This window comes from Patagioenas fasciata, chromosome 16 (genome assembly GCF_037038585.1).
Source record: "Patagioenas fasciata isolate bPatFas1 chromosome 16, bPatFas1.hap1, whole genome shotgun sequence".
NCBI lineage: Eukaryota > Metazoa > Chordata > Aves > Columbiformes > Columbidae > Patagioenas > Patagioenas fasciata.
Genome location: NC_092535.1, coordinates 6,665,548 through 6,680,762, shown reverse-complemented (window position 1 = coordinate 6,680,762; position 15,215 = coordinate 6,665,548). Strand labels below are relative to the sequence as shown.

At 58.3% G+C, this 15,215-nt stretch overlaps 2 protein-coding genes across 14 annotated transcripts in view; one reads left to right on the top strand and one right to left on the bottom strand.

Moving 5' to 3' along the window:
• The window catches only part of ZBTB46 (zinc finger and BTB domain containing 46), a 45,920-nt gene extending 40,297 nt beyond the window's left edge, over positions 1-5,623 (top strand). For all 13 annotated transcript variants that reach the window (XM_065849492.2, XM_065849497.2, XM_065849498.2 and 10 more), the window contains one exon: positions 867-5,623. In XM_065849492.2, coding sequence (XP_065705564.1) covers positions 867-1,253 — 387 coding nt within the window. In that variant the 3' untranslated portion in view covers positions 1,254-5,623. The remainder of the gene's footprint in view (positions 1-866) is intronic.
• Positions 5,624-6,091: 468 nt separating this feature from the next.
• On the bottom strand, positions 6,092-11,407 carry SLC2A4RG (SLC2A4 regulator). The gene is made up of 8 exons (XM_065849910.2): positions 11,268-11,407; positions 9,643-9,851; positions 8,788-8,897; positions 8,463-8,707; positions 7,867-7,967; positions 7,519-7,759; positions 7,355-7,434; positions 6,092-7,277 (listed from the first exon to the last, which is right to left on the bottom strand). Exons 1-8 carry the CDS (start codon positions 11,391-11,393, stop codon positions 7,166-7,168), a joined length of 1,224 nt encoding a protein of 407 aa, XP_065705982.1. The 5' UTR covers positions 11,394-11,407; the 3' UTR covers positions 6,092-7,165.
• Positions 11,408-15,215: the final 3,808 nt, after the last annotated feature.

Sequence of the window (15,215 nt, the reverse complement as noted above, 5' to 3'; positions counted from 1 at the left end):
TTTCTTGCCACGCTGGTTGACGTTTCCCTTGGGAGAGGAGCAGGTGAATGTTCAGAACAAGCTCCTTGCCTTCCACACATGGCACAAGTATCCAGCGACGGATTTCTCCTTCAGCTGGGTGTTTTTGTGCTTCTCAGAGTGTGTAATTTTGCTCATTGTGTGGCGAAGTTTGAATCTTAACGTGATTTCTGGTTCCCTGCTGAGCATTTTCCCACTTACACTTATTCTGTGAGCACAAGGGCTCTGTCTGCCTGTTATTCCCAGACACAGAATTCAGCATGATTTATGGAACAGAAACGTTTGTGACAGACCATTTTTCAGCCACCAAACTAGTCAGAAATCAGGTTAGAAGTACATTTGGCTGCATTTTTCGGAGGTACAGGATGCGTTAGTGGTGCTCCTGGTCTTTTGGCTCTTGGCAGCAGTGGGATGAGGAGGGAGAACCCTGAACTAACATGTCGTTAACACCACTGCTATTGTGGGTTCTTCTGCTCTGGTCTGCAGAGAACTGGTGCTTTGAGGTCGTGGGGCTTGTTTCCTATTTAAGATGGTGCTGTAATGCAACTATTGCACCCCAGAAAAACAAAAAGAAGGGAGGAAAACAATGAAGTGATCAAAGTTCCTCTCGAAACTCCTAGTTCATCCCTAGGCAGTCTCAAAGAGATTTTTCATTGTATGACACTGTTAGAGGGTTGAATTAATCTCAGTGGGTTTAAATTCAGCAATATAAGCCCGCAATGATCTCGGACTGCGCTCGTGGGCTGCGGCGGCTTCGCCTTTGCAGAAGGACAGGGCAGCACGTCCTTCCCTGCAGCTCCGCATCCTCCCACCCGGCGTTAACTTCTCTGGTCATTCTCCTTTTCCAGGTCCACAGCAAAGACAAAAAGTACGTCTGCAAAGTGTGCAACCGCGTGTTCATGTCGGCGGCCAGTGTGGGGATCAAGCACGGCTCGCGGCGCCACGGGGTCTGCGCCGACTGCTCCGGCCGCGGCATCGCCGGGCACCTGGAGCACAACGGCGGGGACGGTTCTCCGGATGAGTGCTACCCCGGGGAGGGGCCCTACATGGAAGACCCGGACGACATCAAGGTGGAAGGAGACGAGGAGATGGGAGATGACGACGACATCAAGTGGAAGGACGACGTGGGAATGTCGCAGGATGATGTGATTTTGGATGATGACAAAGACGTCGACTCCCCGCAGGAGCAGGACAACTCTGGGGAGAACGACAAGGATTTTACCTGGATTTCTTAGGGATTTGTTTTGGTTTGGGTTTTTTTTTGTTTCGCTCTGTTGTTTGTAGGGGGAGGGAGGGCGGGGGAGGAAGGAATATGTTGGAAAAGCTAAGTAGCCTTGTTGTCGTCCATGTGTGCGAAATAACTCTTGTGTTTTCTGAACAAGTCCTTCTCTGTTCCACTCGGATCTCGTCTCAGCAGCGTTGGCACGACTGACTTCACCCTCCCTTGTCCCCTCCCAAGTGTCCCCGAGCGTGGCCGCCGCTCCGGCCGGGCTGCACCCACTGCGCTGGAGCTTTCACAGGTGCGAGGGTTGGGTGACACATGAGCCCTCGTTCCCTTCCCGCCCTGAACCGAACACCGGGGAGATCTTTGTGTCTGGAGCAGGTGCTTTTGGTGGTGTTTGGTTTTGGTTTGGTTTGTTTTTTTAGCACCTTGTCCGTGTGCTAAAATCCCAGCAGCAGTGGAATTCCAGGCTATCGTTGTGAAAGCAAATCAATGGGTGTGTTGGAGGGCTTCCCCTGACCATACAGACCTTTTGCAAAGCTATTTAAAGAGAGTTTTTATTATTTTTTATGGAGCCAAATAGATCAAAAGGCAAGTCAGATTACAGCCTTACGAATTCTTTTCTTAGATTCTTAGCTTCCAAAAGGAATCGCCATCAAAAAAGAGCATTCATGACCTCTCTTGGAACTACTGGCGTCTTACCCGCGTCCTGTCTTCCAGCCTTGGTTCTCCGCGGTCGCCGAAACGCGCGTTGGTGCTTCCAACAGCACCTTAGCTATAAAGGACACGGGTCGTTCTCTGCCTGTCACTCTCCACAAATATCTTCACTTTTCTCCCTTTGCTCAGCTGCCTTTTTCGTAAATATATGCAAACCGTAGGAAAAACAAGGCATTTAGCATTTGCAGGATGAACTGGGCAACGCGAGAAGCCGAGGTGAGGAGATCCCCCCTGGGGAGAATGTCACCGGTGTTGGTGGCACCAGGGCGTCCCCTGGCACCTTGGCCTCCGTGCCAAGCTAAAAATCATCATTTATGACCGTTAGGCGTAACACCTGCTTGATTCATGACAGAAACCTTCCGCTTCGGCTGCACTGGTTCCATGTAAGTTTTCGAATAGACCTTATTTGTAAGAAAGAACCAGGTTTCTCTCCCAGCGTCTCCTGAGAGACTGGGGGGCTGCTCCGGGTAGCTGGATTCTCCTCCGTATCGGCCACTGTTGCCTTCGTCCAGCTCCCCCGAAATGCCAACAGCAACAAAGCGCGTTGGACGTGTCTTGTTCCTGAAAAGCAGCTTCTTTTCCCCTTCACCTCTTTGCTTCTGGTGCTTTTTTAAATAATAACAAAAAAACAGTGAAGACCTCACTCTTCCCTTGCCATGGAGCAATTTTATACCATGTCTGTCTGTGGTGATGGTGCCTTGAAACCAGCCACAAAAGACACCCCGTCACCAGAAAGCCAGATGACTAAAGGTGCTATTTTTCATCCTTGCCGGGGTGCTGGTCTGTAACAAAAAAACATCCTTCCACCCAGCAAAGGAAATAAGGAAATATATTGTACAATAAACCCCAGAAAAGCAAATAATCTTTGAGGATTTAAGCCACTGGGTGCCGGGGTTCGGCAGAGTGCGGTGACAGCCCCAGTTCTTTAGCCGGTTGTAGTTCCCCGATTGAAGGCGCATCCTGGGTTTGTGGCGTTGGGTTCGTTGCAGACGTTCGCTGCCGTCTCTGGGTGCCTCATCGCAGGTATCAGAAACGTGGGGTGTTTTTCCCTAAAATCTTCGCTTTGGCTCCACGAGGCCACGTGGGCACCGTCCGCTGCCGGTCCTGGGATGGGAAAGTGAGGTGGACTTGGCGCTTCCAGCCAGTGAGAACAGAGAACCCTCTTCTCTAAGTACTGAAAGAGCAGAGCAGGAGGGTCATGTAGAAACACTTCGAATAAACTGTAAAAAAAAGAATATAAATCTGATCTTGCATTTTAGCATCTTATAAAGCCCTCCTACTGTATTTAAAAAGACATAAACTTTGGTATTCTACGATTGGACCTTTGTATATTCTTTTTTCCAGCACTCGTAGCGGGTGGGGGGTCCCGGAGCGAGGTCGCTGTTTTGTTACCCCCACTTTTCCTGCTATTTATTGTCATTTATCCTGTAAATATGGAAGGGGGCAGGGGGTGTCTGAGGTCCTGAACTTGCAGCCTCGCCTGTTACGTGTAGACAAATACATACAGTACTTAAAAGATAACCTGTAGCTTTGCTTTTTCTATGTAAAAATCTATTTAAAAAGGAAAGATTTAAAAGGCAAACGGTTCCAGAGCCCCCGTGTTCGGTGACATTCCGTCTCGCCCGTCTGTCCGGCGCTGCTGTCGTCCCCGTGCGAGGAGGAGCAGGCGATGGGCTCAGCCCTCCTCTTCCTCCCACCCGGGGGTGACTTCGCTTTTATAACCGGAGTTCTGGGGGTGTTCAGCTTTACTTGGCAATTCCTTTGGGAAGATTTTGGTGGTTTTTGTTTCTTTCCTTTCTCCCGAAGGGCGGGCAGGAGGCTCTCGGGGCCGCTTGAAAGCTCTTTGAGCTGAGGATGCAAAAAAATAACTCAAAAAAAGGAGAGAAAACCAGAAAATCCACGTAAAAGCCGTTATAATGTTACCGTTATAATCAGCACATGCTTCTATATTACTAACAGACACTATATATACCAAATAAAATCCTTCTAACACCCGCCGTGTATTCTAAGTGCTTTGTTTTGGTGGAGATGTGCGGATTTGAGATGCGGGAATTGGTCTTTACACTTGTGCTCCGGCAGGCGCTCGGGTTCGGAAAAAAACGAATTTGGGCTTTTTTTTTAGTGCTGAAACTTTATAAAACCTCCCACGACCTCCGGGGCTCCTCCCGGCCCTGCTGCCTATGCAAACTTGTGGAGATACAACCAAACCGGCAACCCAGCCCCTCCTGTCCTGCAGTAGCTCGAGTAGCCTCTAGTGTCTTGTCTTTGTATTTCCCTTCAGGGCTTTGTATATTTCACTGAGGTTCCCTTTTTTTAATTTTTTCTAAATATATATATATATATATATATATGTGCGTGTATATATATACAGATTTAGTTTCCAAAAAAAATAACTCCCTTCTAGGTGAAAAATTCATACACTCGGTCTCAATAACTTGTGATGAGGGTTTTTTTTAAGTCTTTGTATCTACTTGTAAATGTCCCTCCCTGGATTTCTCCATTATCCTCATGGTTTTAAAGCCGAAAGTGTGCCAGGGGTACAAAAAGAGCGCGGCTGTCCCGCGCAGAACGGGGCACGGTGGCATCGACCTGTCCCTGTCCCCGAGGACACGGGGCGGCTGGGGTGGAATTAGAGAATATTGTCACAAACGAGGTGCTGGCGTGGCCTTCCGGCAATTTAGTGCTAAAAAGTGTCATTTAAAAATCATAAACCACCCGTTTTTGTATAGTTTAAAGTCACGCTGAAGCCTCGCGGTGACTTTGTGGGGAGGCGAGAGGGGGACGTGTGCGATGAGGGTTTGCAAAGTGACCGTTCTTTTCCCTTTTTAATCAAGTAATCGGTGTTTCGGGCTCCAGAAGGCTTGTATTTCGTACATTCGCTAGCGCTCCGTTCCTTCTCTCCGCCCATGCCTTCCAACACTCCGCTGTTCCAAAGCGAAGCCGCGTTGGGGTTGGGGCTTTGGGGTCCTGACGGGACTCGGCTCGCGGGCTGAGCCCCCGGGCGCCCCCACCCCCACAATCCCCGTTTTGCACATGGCCCGTTAGGAAAGAAACTCCATGAAAATCATGCAAAAAACTGGAATTTTTTGCAATATTCTGAAAGGTAACCTTATTTTAGCTCATTCTGTGACATGTGCAACTCCTAAGAAAGCCATACTTAATGGTTCTTTTTATTTTTTAGATTCCATATTGTGTTTCGAATTTCTGCCTTTCTTTTCGGTTCTGCGTAGTGAGAGTGCTGTGTGTATGCTTTCATATATATTTATTTTTCAACGTGCTTTAAACCTGTCTACAAAAATCAACAAGCAAACAAACGAGAAAAAAAAAAGAGGACAGTGTTTGAGGATTGTTGATTATTTTTTTTGCTGGGAATATTCTATATTATACTGACTTTATATTAATTATTATAAACCTGTGTTTGTATTGAAGATGTGTTTAATATTTGGGGGAGGTGGAGGAGGTTGGAGTACCCGGGATTCGGGGGAGAACACGCTGTGTTGTACTGATTCTCTGTCCATGTAGTTCAGGTAAATAATGACCTTATTTTCTAGTTGCTCTCCGGTTCCGGGGCCGCGTGCCTGCGATCGCAGAGCTCGTGATGGGGTTTAGCTTAGACACACTTGCAAAAATCAATCCGTTTCAATAAAATGGGAAATTGCTGCTACAGTTTTGTCTCGGTGGTTTTTGTGGGTTTATTTGGCTGTGGGGTTTTTGTTTTGAGGTTTTGCGGGGGGGTCTTCGGCTATTTTTTTTAACATACATATTTTTTTCTCCTCCATCGTGCACGTAGGAATGGGCTGACATCCCGGGGGTTGCCATCCTGTGCCCCCCATGCAACCTTGTGGGGTCCCTGCTCCCCAAAATCCCCACCCCCCACACCGGGGGTGTCACTGCCTTTGCCTTTCCCCATCCCAAACCATCCCTGTGGCTCATCCCCCCCAACCCGCTGTGTTGGCAGCTATTCCCTTATCTTTGGGGGGGTTTATTAGAAATTAAACCACCCCCTTTTGCAGCGCTGCCAGGAGGCTGCACATCCCTGGGGATGGGGGGGGGTGACAGCACCGGGTCTGGGGCTGCCCTCCCCCCTTTGCACAGCCCATCTGAAAAGTAACTAAAGAACAGGAATCATTAAAAAAAAAAAAAAAGAATCCAAATATTTATTTTCTTTTTCTGGATCCGACACATCGCGTCCCCGGGGGCTCAGGGACGAGCGGGGGCCCGGCCTGGCACAGCCCGTCCCAGCCCATGGGGCCGAAGCGGTTTGACCCCCCCACGAGAGGGGACCCTGATGCAGAGTGGGGGACACCCGCCCTGGGACAGTCCTGGGTGGCAGCGCCACGTCCCCTCGTGTCCCCATCCCACTCGTCCTCACGTGGGGCACAGGGAGTCCTGAGCTGCTGCCTGGGCAGGCGATGGGGCGAGAGGGGAGAAAGGGTTTGGGGGCAAAAAGGGGTTTAGATGGGGTAAAATGGGGGATGAAGATAAAAAGCCCCTTAGAACCCCACTGGGGCTGGAGCATGGCGCAGCCGCAGTGCGGGGCTGCTGTGCTCTCAGGCCCTGGGTGAGATTTAAAAATACACATTTTTATATATTTTATTTAAAAAATAAAAACACACCAAAAAAAAAAAAAAAAAGGGAAAAAAACGAAGAAAAATTATTTTTTTTTTAAAAAAAAAAGAAACCTCTTTGTGCAGTTTGGCTTAGTGCAAATGGGCGCGTTCCTGCAGGCACTTCCCGGGCATCCCCGCCGGTACGGAAAATAGAGAAACACGATACAAAGAGTAAAAACCCCCTCGGGGGCGGGGGGGCAGGTGCCACCTCTGCCCTGGGCACTGGGGTCCCCCTGGGGGGGCAGGAACGGACACCCCCTTCTCCGAGCCCCCCCCGGCCGCAGGCACAGCTTATGTGAGCAATGGGACCCCCGGCCCCGGGGGGTCCCCAACCCGGCACGGGCAGGGGGAGCAGCCGGCCGCCCCGCCAGCCCCCGACGCAGTGCCCGCATGGGGGGCCGGGACACAGATTATAGCTTATTTTCAAAGGAAAAAGATGGGGGGGCAAGCTCCGTGGTGGCGGGGGGTGGCTAGCTATGTGCATAAAGCTTTCGGGGGGGCCGTTCCCTGAGTCCGGGGGGGCCCCGGGTTGGTGGTGGTGGCAGGCGGGGGCACGAAGGCACCTCGAGTGCAAAATGTGCAAAATGGCGGCGGCGCCTCAGTCGAGGAAGCGCTGACAGGCCTTCTTCCAGCGGCACGCCGTGCACCACAGCTCCCGGTTCTCCATGCCGTACACCTTGCGGCACTTCTTGGCCTCCCCCCGCGGCCTCCTGCGGGAAGAGGGGACATGTCACGGGGGGGACATGGGGACCGGAGGGGATGGGGTGGGGGGGTGGTGGTGGCTCACCTGGGCATGGAGGGCGGTTTGGGGGGCGGCAGGGCGGGCGCGGCAGGGGGCACTGGTGGCTGCGGGGGCGCCGGGCAGCCCTGGGGATAGAGAACACGGCCCATGTCACAGCTCGGTGTCACCAGAGGGTGACGGTGACAGCGGCAGCACCCCCATCCCCATACCTGGTACGCGTGGTCGGTGTGGACGTGGCAGAGGCCGGGGGGAGTCGGGGGAACACCCAGCACGGGGTCGGGGTTTGGCAACGCCGGCGCCTCGGGGCCGGGGAAGGCGGGTGGCACCGAGGAGGTGGGTGACACGGGCGTCAGGCTGGAGAGCCCGTCCGTCAGCGAGTCCACGTCCACGTCCAGCTCCGTGTAGTAGAAGTCCTCCTCACCGTCACTCTGCTCCAGGTCGGCTTTGCGGCTGCAGGGACAGCGGGGTCGGGCTGAGGGGGTCGCTCCCCCCACGGCAGGACCCTGCAGGGGACACTGCGGGGGTCTGGGGTGCCCAAGGGGATCCCAAGCGCTTACCCAAGGTGCACGGTTCGGATGTGCTTCTGCATCCCTGAGGAGCTGCTGAGGACTTTGCCGCAGCTCTTCCACAAGCACTTGAACATCACCTTGGTGGAGTTCTGCAGGAGAGGGACATCAGGCTGGCAGCCCTGTCTCTGGTATCATCCCCAGTGTCACCCCAACCCCAACCTGATCTCCAACCCCAGTGTCATCCCCGATGTCATCCCCATCATCACTGTCATCCTCAACCTCATCATCATCCCCATCCCCAACCTCACTGTCACCGCCATCCTCAACATCATCCTCATCTCAATCCCCAAGCTCATCCCCAATCCCAATCTCAAATCCAACCCCACTGTCATCCCCAACATCATTGTCATCCCCATGTCCAACCTCGTCCCCAACCTCACCGTCATCCCTCTATGTCATCCCCAACATCATCCTCATTGTCATTCCCCAATCCCAGCGTCACCCCCAGCATCACCCCCATCCCCTCATCTCCATCCCTGAGCCCATCCCCAACCCCACCATCATCCCCATCCCTCAGCTCACCCTCCCCATTCCCACCCCTGACCTTGTCACCATTGTCACCCTTGTCCCCATCCCCATCCCACCTTCCTCTTCCGTGGGATGGGCTCTCCGAAGATGAAGTGGGTGCCGTCGGGCTCGTCGGGGCCCTCGTCCGGCAGCGGGGTGGGCAGGAAGGCGCTGGGGACGTGGCTGGAGAGCGGGGGCGAGGGGGTGGAGGGTGTGGAGCGGTCGCTGGGGGGGTCCCAGCTCCAGTCCCCGCTGGTGTTGCTGCTGCTGCTGCAGCTGGAGGACATGGCGGGTGCCTCCTTCCAGACGTCACCGCCAGGCTCTGGCGAGGAGGAGGAGGAGGGTCAGGTCCAGCCATGGGACACGTGTCCACGGGTGGGTGGGACAGGGACGCGCTCTTACCTGGGGTGGGGGCTGCTGGCGGGTGTCCGAGCACCAGCGGACTGGTGGAGAGGCTGGTGAGCACCGCGGCTGCCATCACCTCGTCGATGCCCGCCTTGCCCGAGAGCTTCCTGCCAGCGAGAGCAACGGGGTGAGGAGGGACAAGCCCCCCGGGACCCTTCCTCCCCCTCCATTCCGCGCCATGGCACCAGCACCTCCCACCCATGGCGGTCAAGTCTGTGCACCCATGGGTGCTCCATCCCCCTCAGCACCCTGGGCCAGACTGGAAACCCCGCAGAGCAGCGGTGCAGGCAGTGGTGCAGGCAGGCAGCCAAAACACTGCTGTTTGTCACTCCAGGGGACTCGGGGGGGAACCCTATGAGTCCGCGGGCAGTGCCGCACCAGAGGGTACCGGCACCTGCATCCTGCCGCCGATGCCGAGAAATGTGGGGTTTTTGTTCAGCTGGGGCCAAACGACTTCCTCAAGTGGAAGAAAAATATAAAAAAGCTTATAAAAAAAATTAAATTTTAAAAAACAGTAGTAAGAGGTCAGGAAAAACAGAAGCCATTTTGCAAATCTCCTGTGCTGCGGGGACAGAGAAACATGGCAATGCTCTGCGAGCCCTCGAGCGGCTGCGGTGCTCGGGTGCTCAGCGCCGGCGAGGCCAAGCTCGGCTGTGGCACTTGGCTTCTCACCCGGCAGAGCCCTCGGTGCTGCCGCGCGCAGCCAGCCGGTCACAGCCCCAGCCCCCGGCACCGCGGACCAGCGGCCAAAGTCCTCCTGGAAAAAACCTCCTGGCTTCCCGCGGCACAGCTGGTGCCGGTAGGAGGTTTTGGCAGGTTGGTTGTTGTGGCCGCTCTCCACCGTGGTCCTACCTGTGTCGCGGCACGGGGATGTATGCGGAGTGCAGCGCCAGGCACCGCTCCAGCCCCACGTCCAGCACCCGCAGCATCGCTGCCCGTGACGCCAGCAGCTCCCCCGGCGCTGACAGCGGCTCCCTGGGGTGTGACAGCGGCTCCCTGGGGTGTGACAGCCAGCCCTCGGCTCCCGCCGGCAGCCCCCGGCCGCTGAAGGGGAGCGGAGCCTGCGGGAGAGACGATGGTGGATCAGCAGGGATCCCCTGAGCAGCAGATCCCATGAGGATCCCCCCAAACTCGGCAGCACCTCCAGGCAGGGCTGCATTGTGGCCCTGACATGCACTCAGTGGGTCCCTTTGTGGCAGATTCCCAGGATCCCCCTGTTGTTCTGCAGAGGCGACAGCAGCCAGGATCCCCCTGAGAGGCTGCGCCAGCCAGTGGATCCCTCTGGGGCGGATCCACAGGGCCACAGGGGAATCCGGGATGGACCTCTGCAGAGCCAGGGGACCTGACAACCTCCTGCAGGGTGGCTCCAGGGCGGCAGCACCAAGCAGATCTCTCTCTGACATCACCCGGGATCCAGTGGGAATCCCACTGAGCTCTGCCGAGACCAGGCCAGTTGGGGACAGCAGCACCCTCTGACTGAGCACCAGCACCAAGGGGATCCCACTCTAGGCAGATCCCAGGTGATCTCCCTGGGGCTGGAGCTGCATGGGGATCCCCCAAGAAGCAGGGAGCAGATTCCTGGAAGATCCCAACTGGCTGGGATCCAGCAGGGATCCCACTGGAGCTCTGCAGAGCAGGAAGCAGGTGGGATCTGCTCCAAGAGATCACTGTCCCTGGCTGCGTGGCAGCACTGAGCAGATCCAGGCAGATCCCAAGCAGATCCCCAGGAGTCGGGCTCTGAGTTCCACAGCAGCAGACTGGGCTGCTCTGGGACAGCAGTGCTGCCAGCCTGTGCACTGGCTCTCAGCAGATCCCTCTCGAGCAGATCCCCTGGGGCAGAGCTGGGATCCAGCCGGGATCCCCCTGTGGCTCTGCGGAGCAGGGAGCAGACAGAGCTGCCCCCAGACAGCAGCAGTGGGTCAGCTGAGCGGATCCCTCTCCAGGGATTCCAAGAAGATTCCCTGGGGCTGGGATCCAGCAGAGATCACCCGAGCGGGCTGCTCCAAGGGAGGGGCGTCCGCGGTGCCAGCACGGAGCAGATCCCCCGGCCCTTGCCAAGCTGGGAGCACAGAAGGGAAGCCCAGGGAGTGGATTCCACCCAGGGAGTGGATCCCACCCCGGGATCCAGCAGGATCCCACCCCCCGCCTGACCGAGCAGCCAAGCCGGGTGTGCAGTAAGGATCCCGGCGGGATCTCCCCAGCGCCGGGACGGATCCCTCTGCGGGCAGGTCCCAGCCTGGAGCCCCCGGGACTGGGACCCACACGGGGGGCCGCGCCAGCCTCAGCGGATCCCACCGGAGCGCGGGAGGGGCGGGGGTGTGCCTCCCCCTCCCGGCCACCGCCCCCCCGAAGTTTGTCCCCGAGCGGCGCCATTTTAGCGGCGGGGAAAGTTTCGGGCGGGCCGCTGTCAGCTGTCACCGCCCCCCCCTCCCCCGACTTCCCCCCCCGGTCGCCGCCGCCGCCGCCGCCCCCGGTACCTTCGGGGCGGTGCCGCCGCCGCAGCCGCCGCCGCCGCCGTGCTCTGGAGGAGGAGGCGGCGGAGGGTCGCGGCGGCGGCGGCGGGCGGCGGGCAGCGGCACCGCGGGTGGGCGCGGGGTCTCCATGCGGGAAGCGGCGGCGGCCGCGGCCGGGCCCGGCGGGGGAGCGCGCTCCGCCGCGCGCGGCCCGGTGTCGGCGCCGGCCAGGCCACGCCCCCTGCGCCCCCCGCCATTGGTCGAGGCGCCCGGGTTGGAACGCGACCGCCGCTTTCTCCGCTTCTTATTGGCTCCGTCGCGCTGCCACTTTACGCGCCGCGACACGCCCCCGCCCGGACACGCCCCCGCCCGGACACGCCCCCGCCGGCAGCGGCCATCTTCGCGCGCCCCGCCCTCCCGCCAGCCCGCGCGCAGCCCGCGGGGCCCCCAAAACCCGACACCCCCCCTCCATTCCCCACCCCTTGAACCGGCTGTTCAGACTCCTCCCATTAGTTTTGGGGCTCGGAGACTGGCGGTAAAGTCGCTTCCCGCCGCCCCCGCCAAAGTCGGGGCTCCCTGAAAGTTGCAGAGTGCCCCCCAAAAGTTCTGGTTTTATTATTTTATGGCGGAATTAAGGATTCGCCCCGAAAGTACGGGCCTACCGCGAGCTCGGAGGATCCCCCAAAACTCCTGCGACTCCTTCAAAGTCACAGGGTTGAAACTTACAGCCTTGGGTTCCCCCCAAGGTTGCGCCCCTCCCATATATAACAGGGCTTTCCAGAAGTCATGGGGGTCCTCCAGAAGCTGCACGGCTCCCTACGAAGTTATGCACCCCAAAAGCGATAGGGGTCCCCCCCAAAGTTTTAGAAGTTACAGGGCTCACCCACCAGCTATAGAGTTCCCCGATAGTTACACCGTCTTTGCGGGGGGAATAGCTGGAATTTTGGAGGTGGGAGAGCAGTTCCCAGGGGGAAAAGGATCCCCGGCTCCGCACGGGTTGGGTCAGTCCTGCCAAAAGCCACTGAGGATGGCAGGGCTGGGTGTGGGGATCAGGGAGTTTGGGGTACCGCACGTTCGGGGTACGGGGGGTTGGGGGGACCGGAGTGCCCGGGCTGCCCGCCCTGTGCTCCGCTCCCCGCCCGCCCCGGGCCCCGCTGCTGTTTGCTTCACCGACCCGCAGCCCGAAGGGCGGGACAGAGTCCGTGTGGCCGTCTGTCCCCCAGCCTGTCCCCTCTGGCAGCCCCGGGCTGGGGATTCCCGCGGTCCGGGCCCCGGGCGTGCTGGGGCCGGCGTCCCGGGGATGCCCTGCCCTGGGCGGGGCTGGTCCCCCCAGGAGTCCCGGGGCGCTCGGCCACCCCTTGTCCCCTGCCCTCGGGGGTGGCTGGAGGTGCCACCTCGGCCCTGCACCGTGCCCGGGCACTTTCGTAAGCGTGAAAAAACCCGCCCCGACGTGCCCGGCCAGAGAGCGGGTGTCACCACGGCACGGCCACCCCGGGTCCCCTTGCACCCTGCGCGGGGAGCAGCCGGGGCACCCGCGGGTTCCCAAACCTGCCCCGGCTGTGCCAGTGCTGCCGGGGACCGGGGACCGGGAGCGACCCCGGCGGCTGGTGGGGCCGCGGGGGAGGAGGAGCGCGGAGCCGCCTTCATCCCCACCCCGCAGCTCTGGCCCCGCGGTCCTGGAGGAGTTAATCACCGGCGCCTCTTGCCCCCCCGGAATGGTGAGAACCGGGACCCGGGCGGTGGCTCCGCCGGCTGCCCCCCGCTCCGGTTTAATCGTTAACGCCGGTCGAAGCGCTGAGCTGGCGGCTTCAGCAGCTCCAGAGTTGTGCAACTGCCGCCAGCATCGCCCGCCCCTCGCACACGGCTCCGGTGCCGCCAGCCCGACCCCTGCCCGGGCTGGGGGGGTCTGCAGGGTGGCACCCCTGGGAGGTAGCCCTGTGGTACCTGGACACCCTGGCCGGGTGATACTGCAGAGGGAGCTGGGGCCTTGCCCGTCCTGCCTATCCCTCCTTGGTGTGAATTTTGGGGGGCAGCGTGATGGGTAGCAGGGCCCCCCATGGGCTCCCAGTCAGCGGGGAGGAGAACAGACCCTACAGCCTGGGGGCCCCAGCACCCGCTGTTCCAGGGATGAGGAGGAGTGCTCCCAGCCCTACCTGTTCCTCTTGCTCCGACACTGGCCCCCATCTTCCCGGCTGGACCACAAGACTCCAAGTGATGCTCCAGGATGGATCCTTCGTTCACCACGCAGTTTCTGAGCCTCCAGCCAGGGCTCTGGGCACATTTTCCACCGCCCTGAGGACTGGGCAGTTTTCTCTCATTTAAATGTGAGTCTGGCTCTGCTGAGCTCTGTGTGCAGCACAGGAATCACAGGCAAGCAGACAGCCCTACACATGGCACTTTTCTGCTGCTGTTGGGGCAAATTTGGGAGACGCTTTGGCCACCCCCAGCTCAGTGAAAGCAGAAGCGTCCCTGGCACGGGGGCAGCCTTGTGGTGTGCTGAGCCTGCCTTTCCACACAGAAAGCAGCACAGTGGTACCCACATCCCAACCCCACAGGCAGCACAGGGTCCATTTTGCCCCGGGAGTGATGCAGCTTTGGTCCCATAAGGACATGATAATCCTGCATAAGTCCAGAGCAGCCCCAAGGCAGCTCCCCAGGGATTGGGGTGGTGCAGGAGGGATGCAGCTCTGGCCTGGGGCGATAGAGACAGGGAGCAGGGGAAGGATGCAGCTGGGGCAGAGCAAGGGGAGCAGGAGGAGTGTGACGGCACGGGGACCAGCGGCCCCCCGACATTGTCTATCGGGGCCCTTATCTGGCAGGGGGATGGGAGCAGTTGCCAGGGCTGCTCCACTATCTCGAGCGGCTGTGGTTTGGCATCGAGCGTGAGACTGGCGAAGCAGCACGAGCGCCTGAGCTGCCTCCCAGCTTTAACATCTTCAGCCTGCAGTGGGTTTTGCTGAGCACCTTGTTTTCGTTTTTAATCTCTTTGCCTGCATCAATTGAGAGGCAAAGCTGCTGAAGGAAGGCACGTGGCTTCCTGCCTGCCTGCCGCATGGCGCAGCCAGCTCCGGCGAGCACCAGTGCACCGTGAGGCCGAGCAGCTTCAGCCAGACCCATGCAAAGCAGCTGTGCTGCACCCCAAGGGGCTGCACTGCAATTGGGGCCACCCTCAGTGTGGCACCCACATCCCTGTGCCTTCACATCTCACCCCCAGGCACACTGAGCATCACTCAGGGCAGAGATGACGAACTCTTAGTGGGGAGAAGAGGAAAGTCTGAGCCTCCCCAGGGTCCGATGGCTCCGAGTGCACATCCAGCCCTCGCAAGTGTTTTTGGCACCCGATGGGGCTGCAACACTCCTGGGAGCGACACAGAGGGGAGCGAGCAGCAAGTGCTGTGCAAACGCTACCCTGCTCTGACTCTGTCGCTGCACAGAGGCCCAGCGTGAGTCACTGCTCCGGGATGGGCCACCCCAATTCAGCAGCTCTTGCTGGTTACACATCCCCAACTCCGAGGTGCAAAACCATCCATGCAGGCGTGTGCAGCCACTCACAGTTCCGTTGCACCAGAACCGCTCTCCCAGCACTGCTGCCTTGCAGCAGCAGCACCTGCCACCAGAACTTGGGGTTTAGATCCAGCCTAAGAGAGGTTTCTCCTGACGAGGATAATAACCCCCTCTCAGCCTTTTAATGATGTTTGGGGGATGGCTGCTCACAGAGGCACCCTTGCTTGTGTCCCAAAGGCGGGAGGGGGTGATGGGGGCGGGAGTTACCTTGCACCAAGACACAGGACTGGTTCCGGGTCCCCATTACCAGGGACATTCAGTGATGGGAGCAAAGCTGCTCGAGGCTTTTGGGGGCTGGACGGGGCATAAACCTGCTGAGAAGGACCCCCCAAAGCCCTGTCACCACCACCCCAAAACAGAACCAGTCCCAACCCCATTCCCATCGCAAAGGCAGTGCCAGCCCTGTCC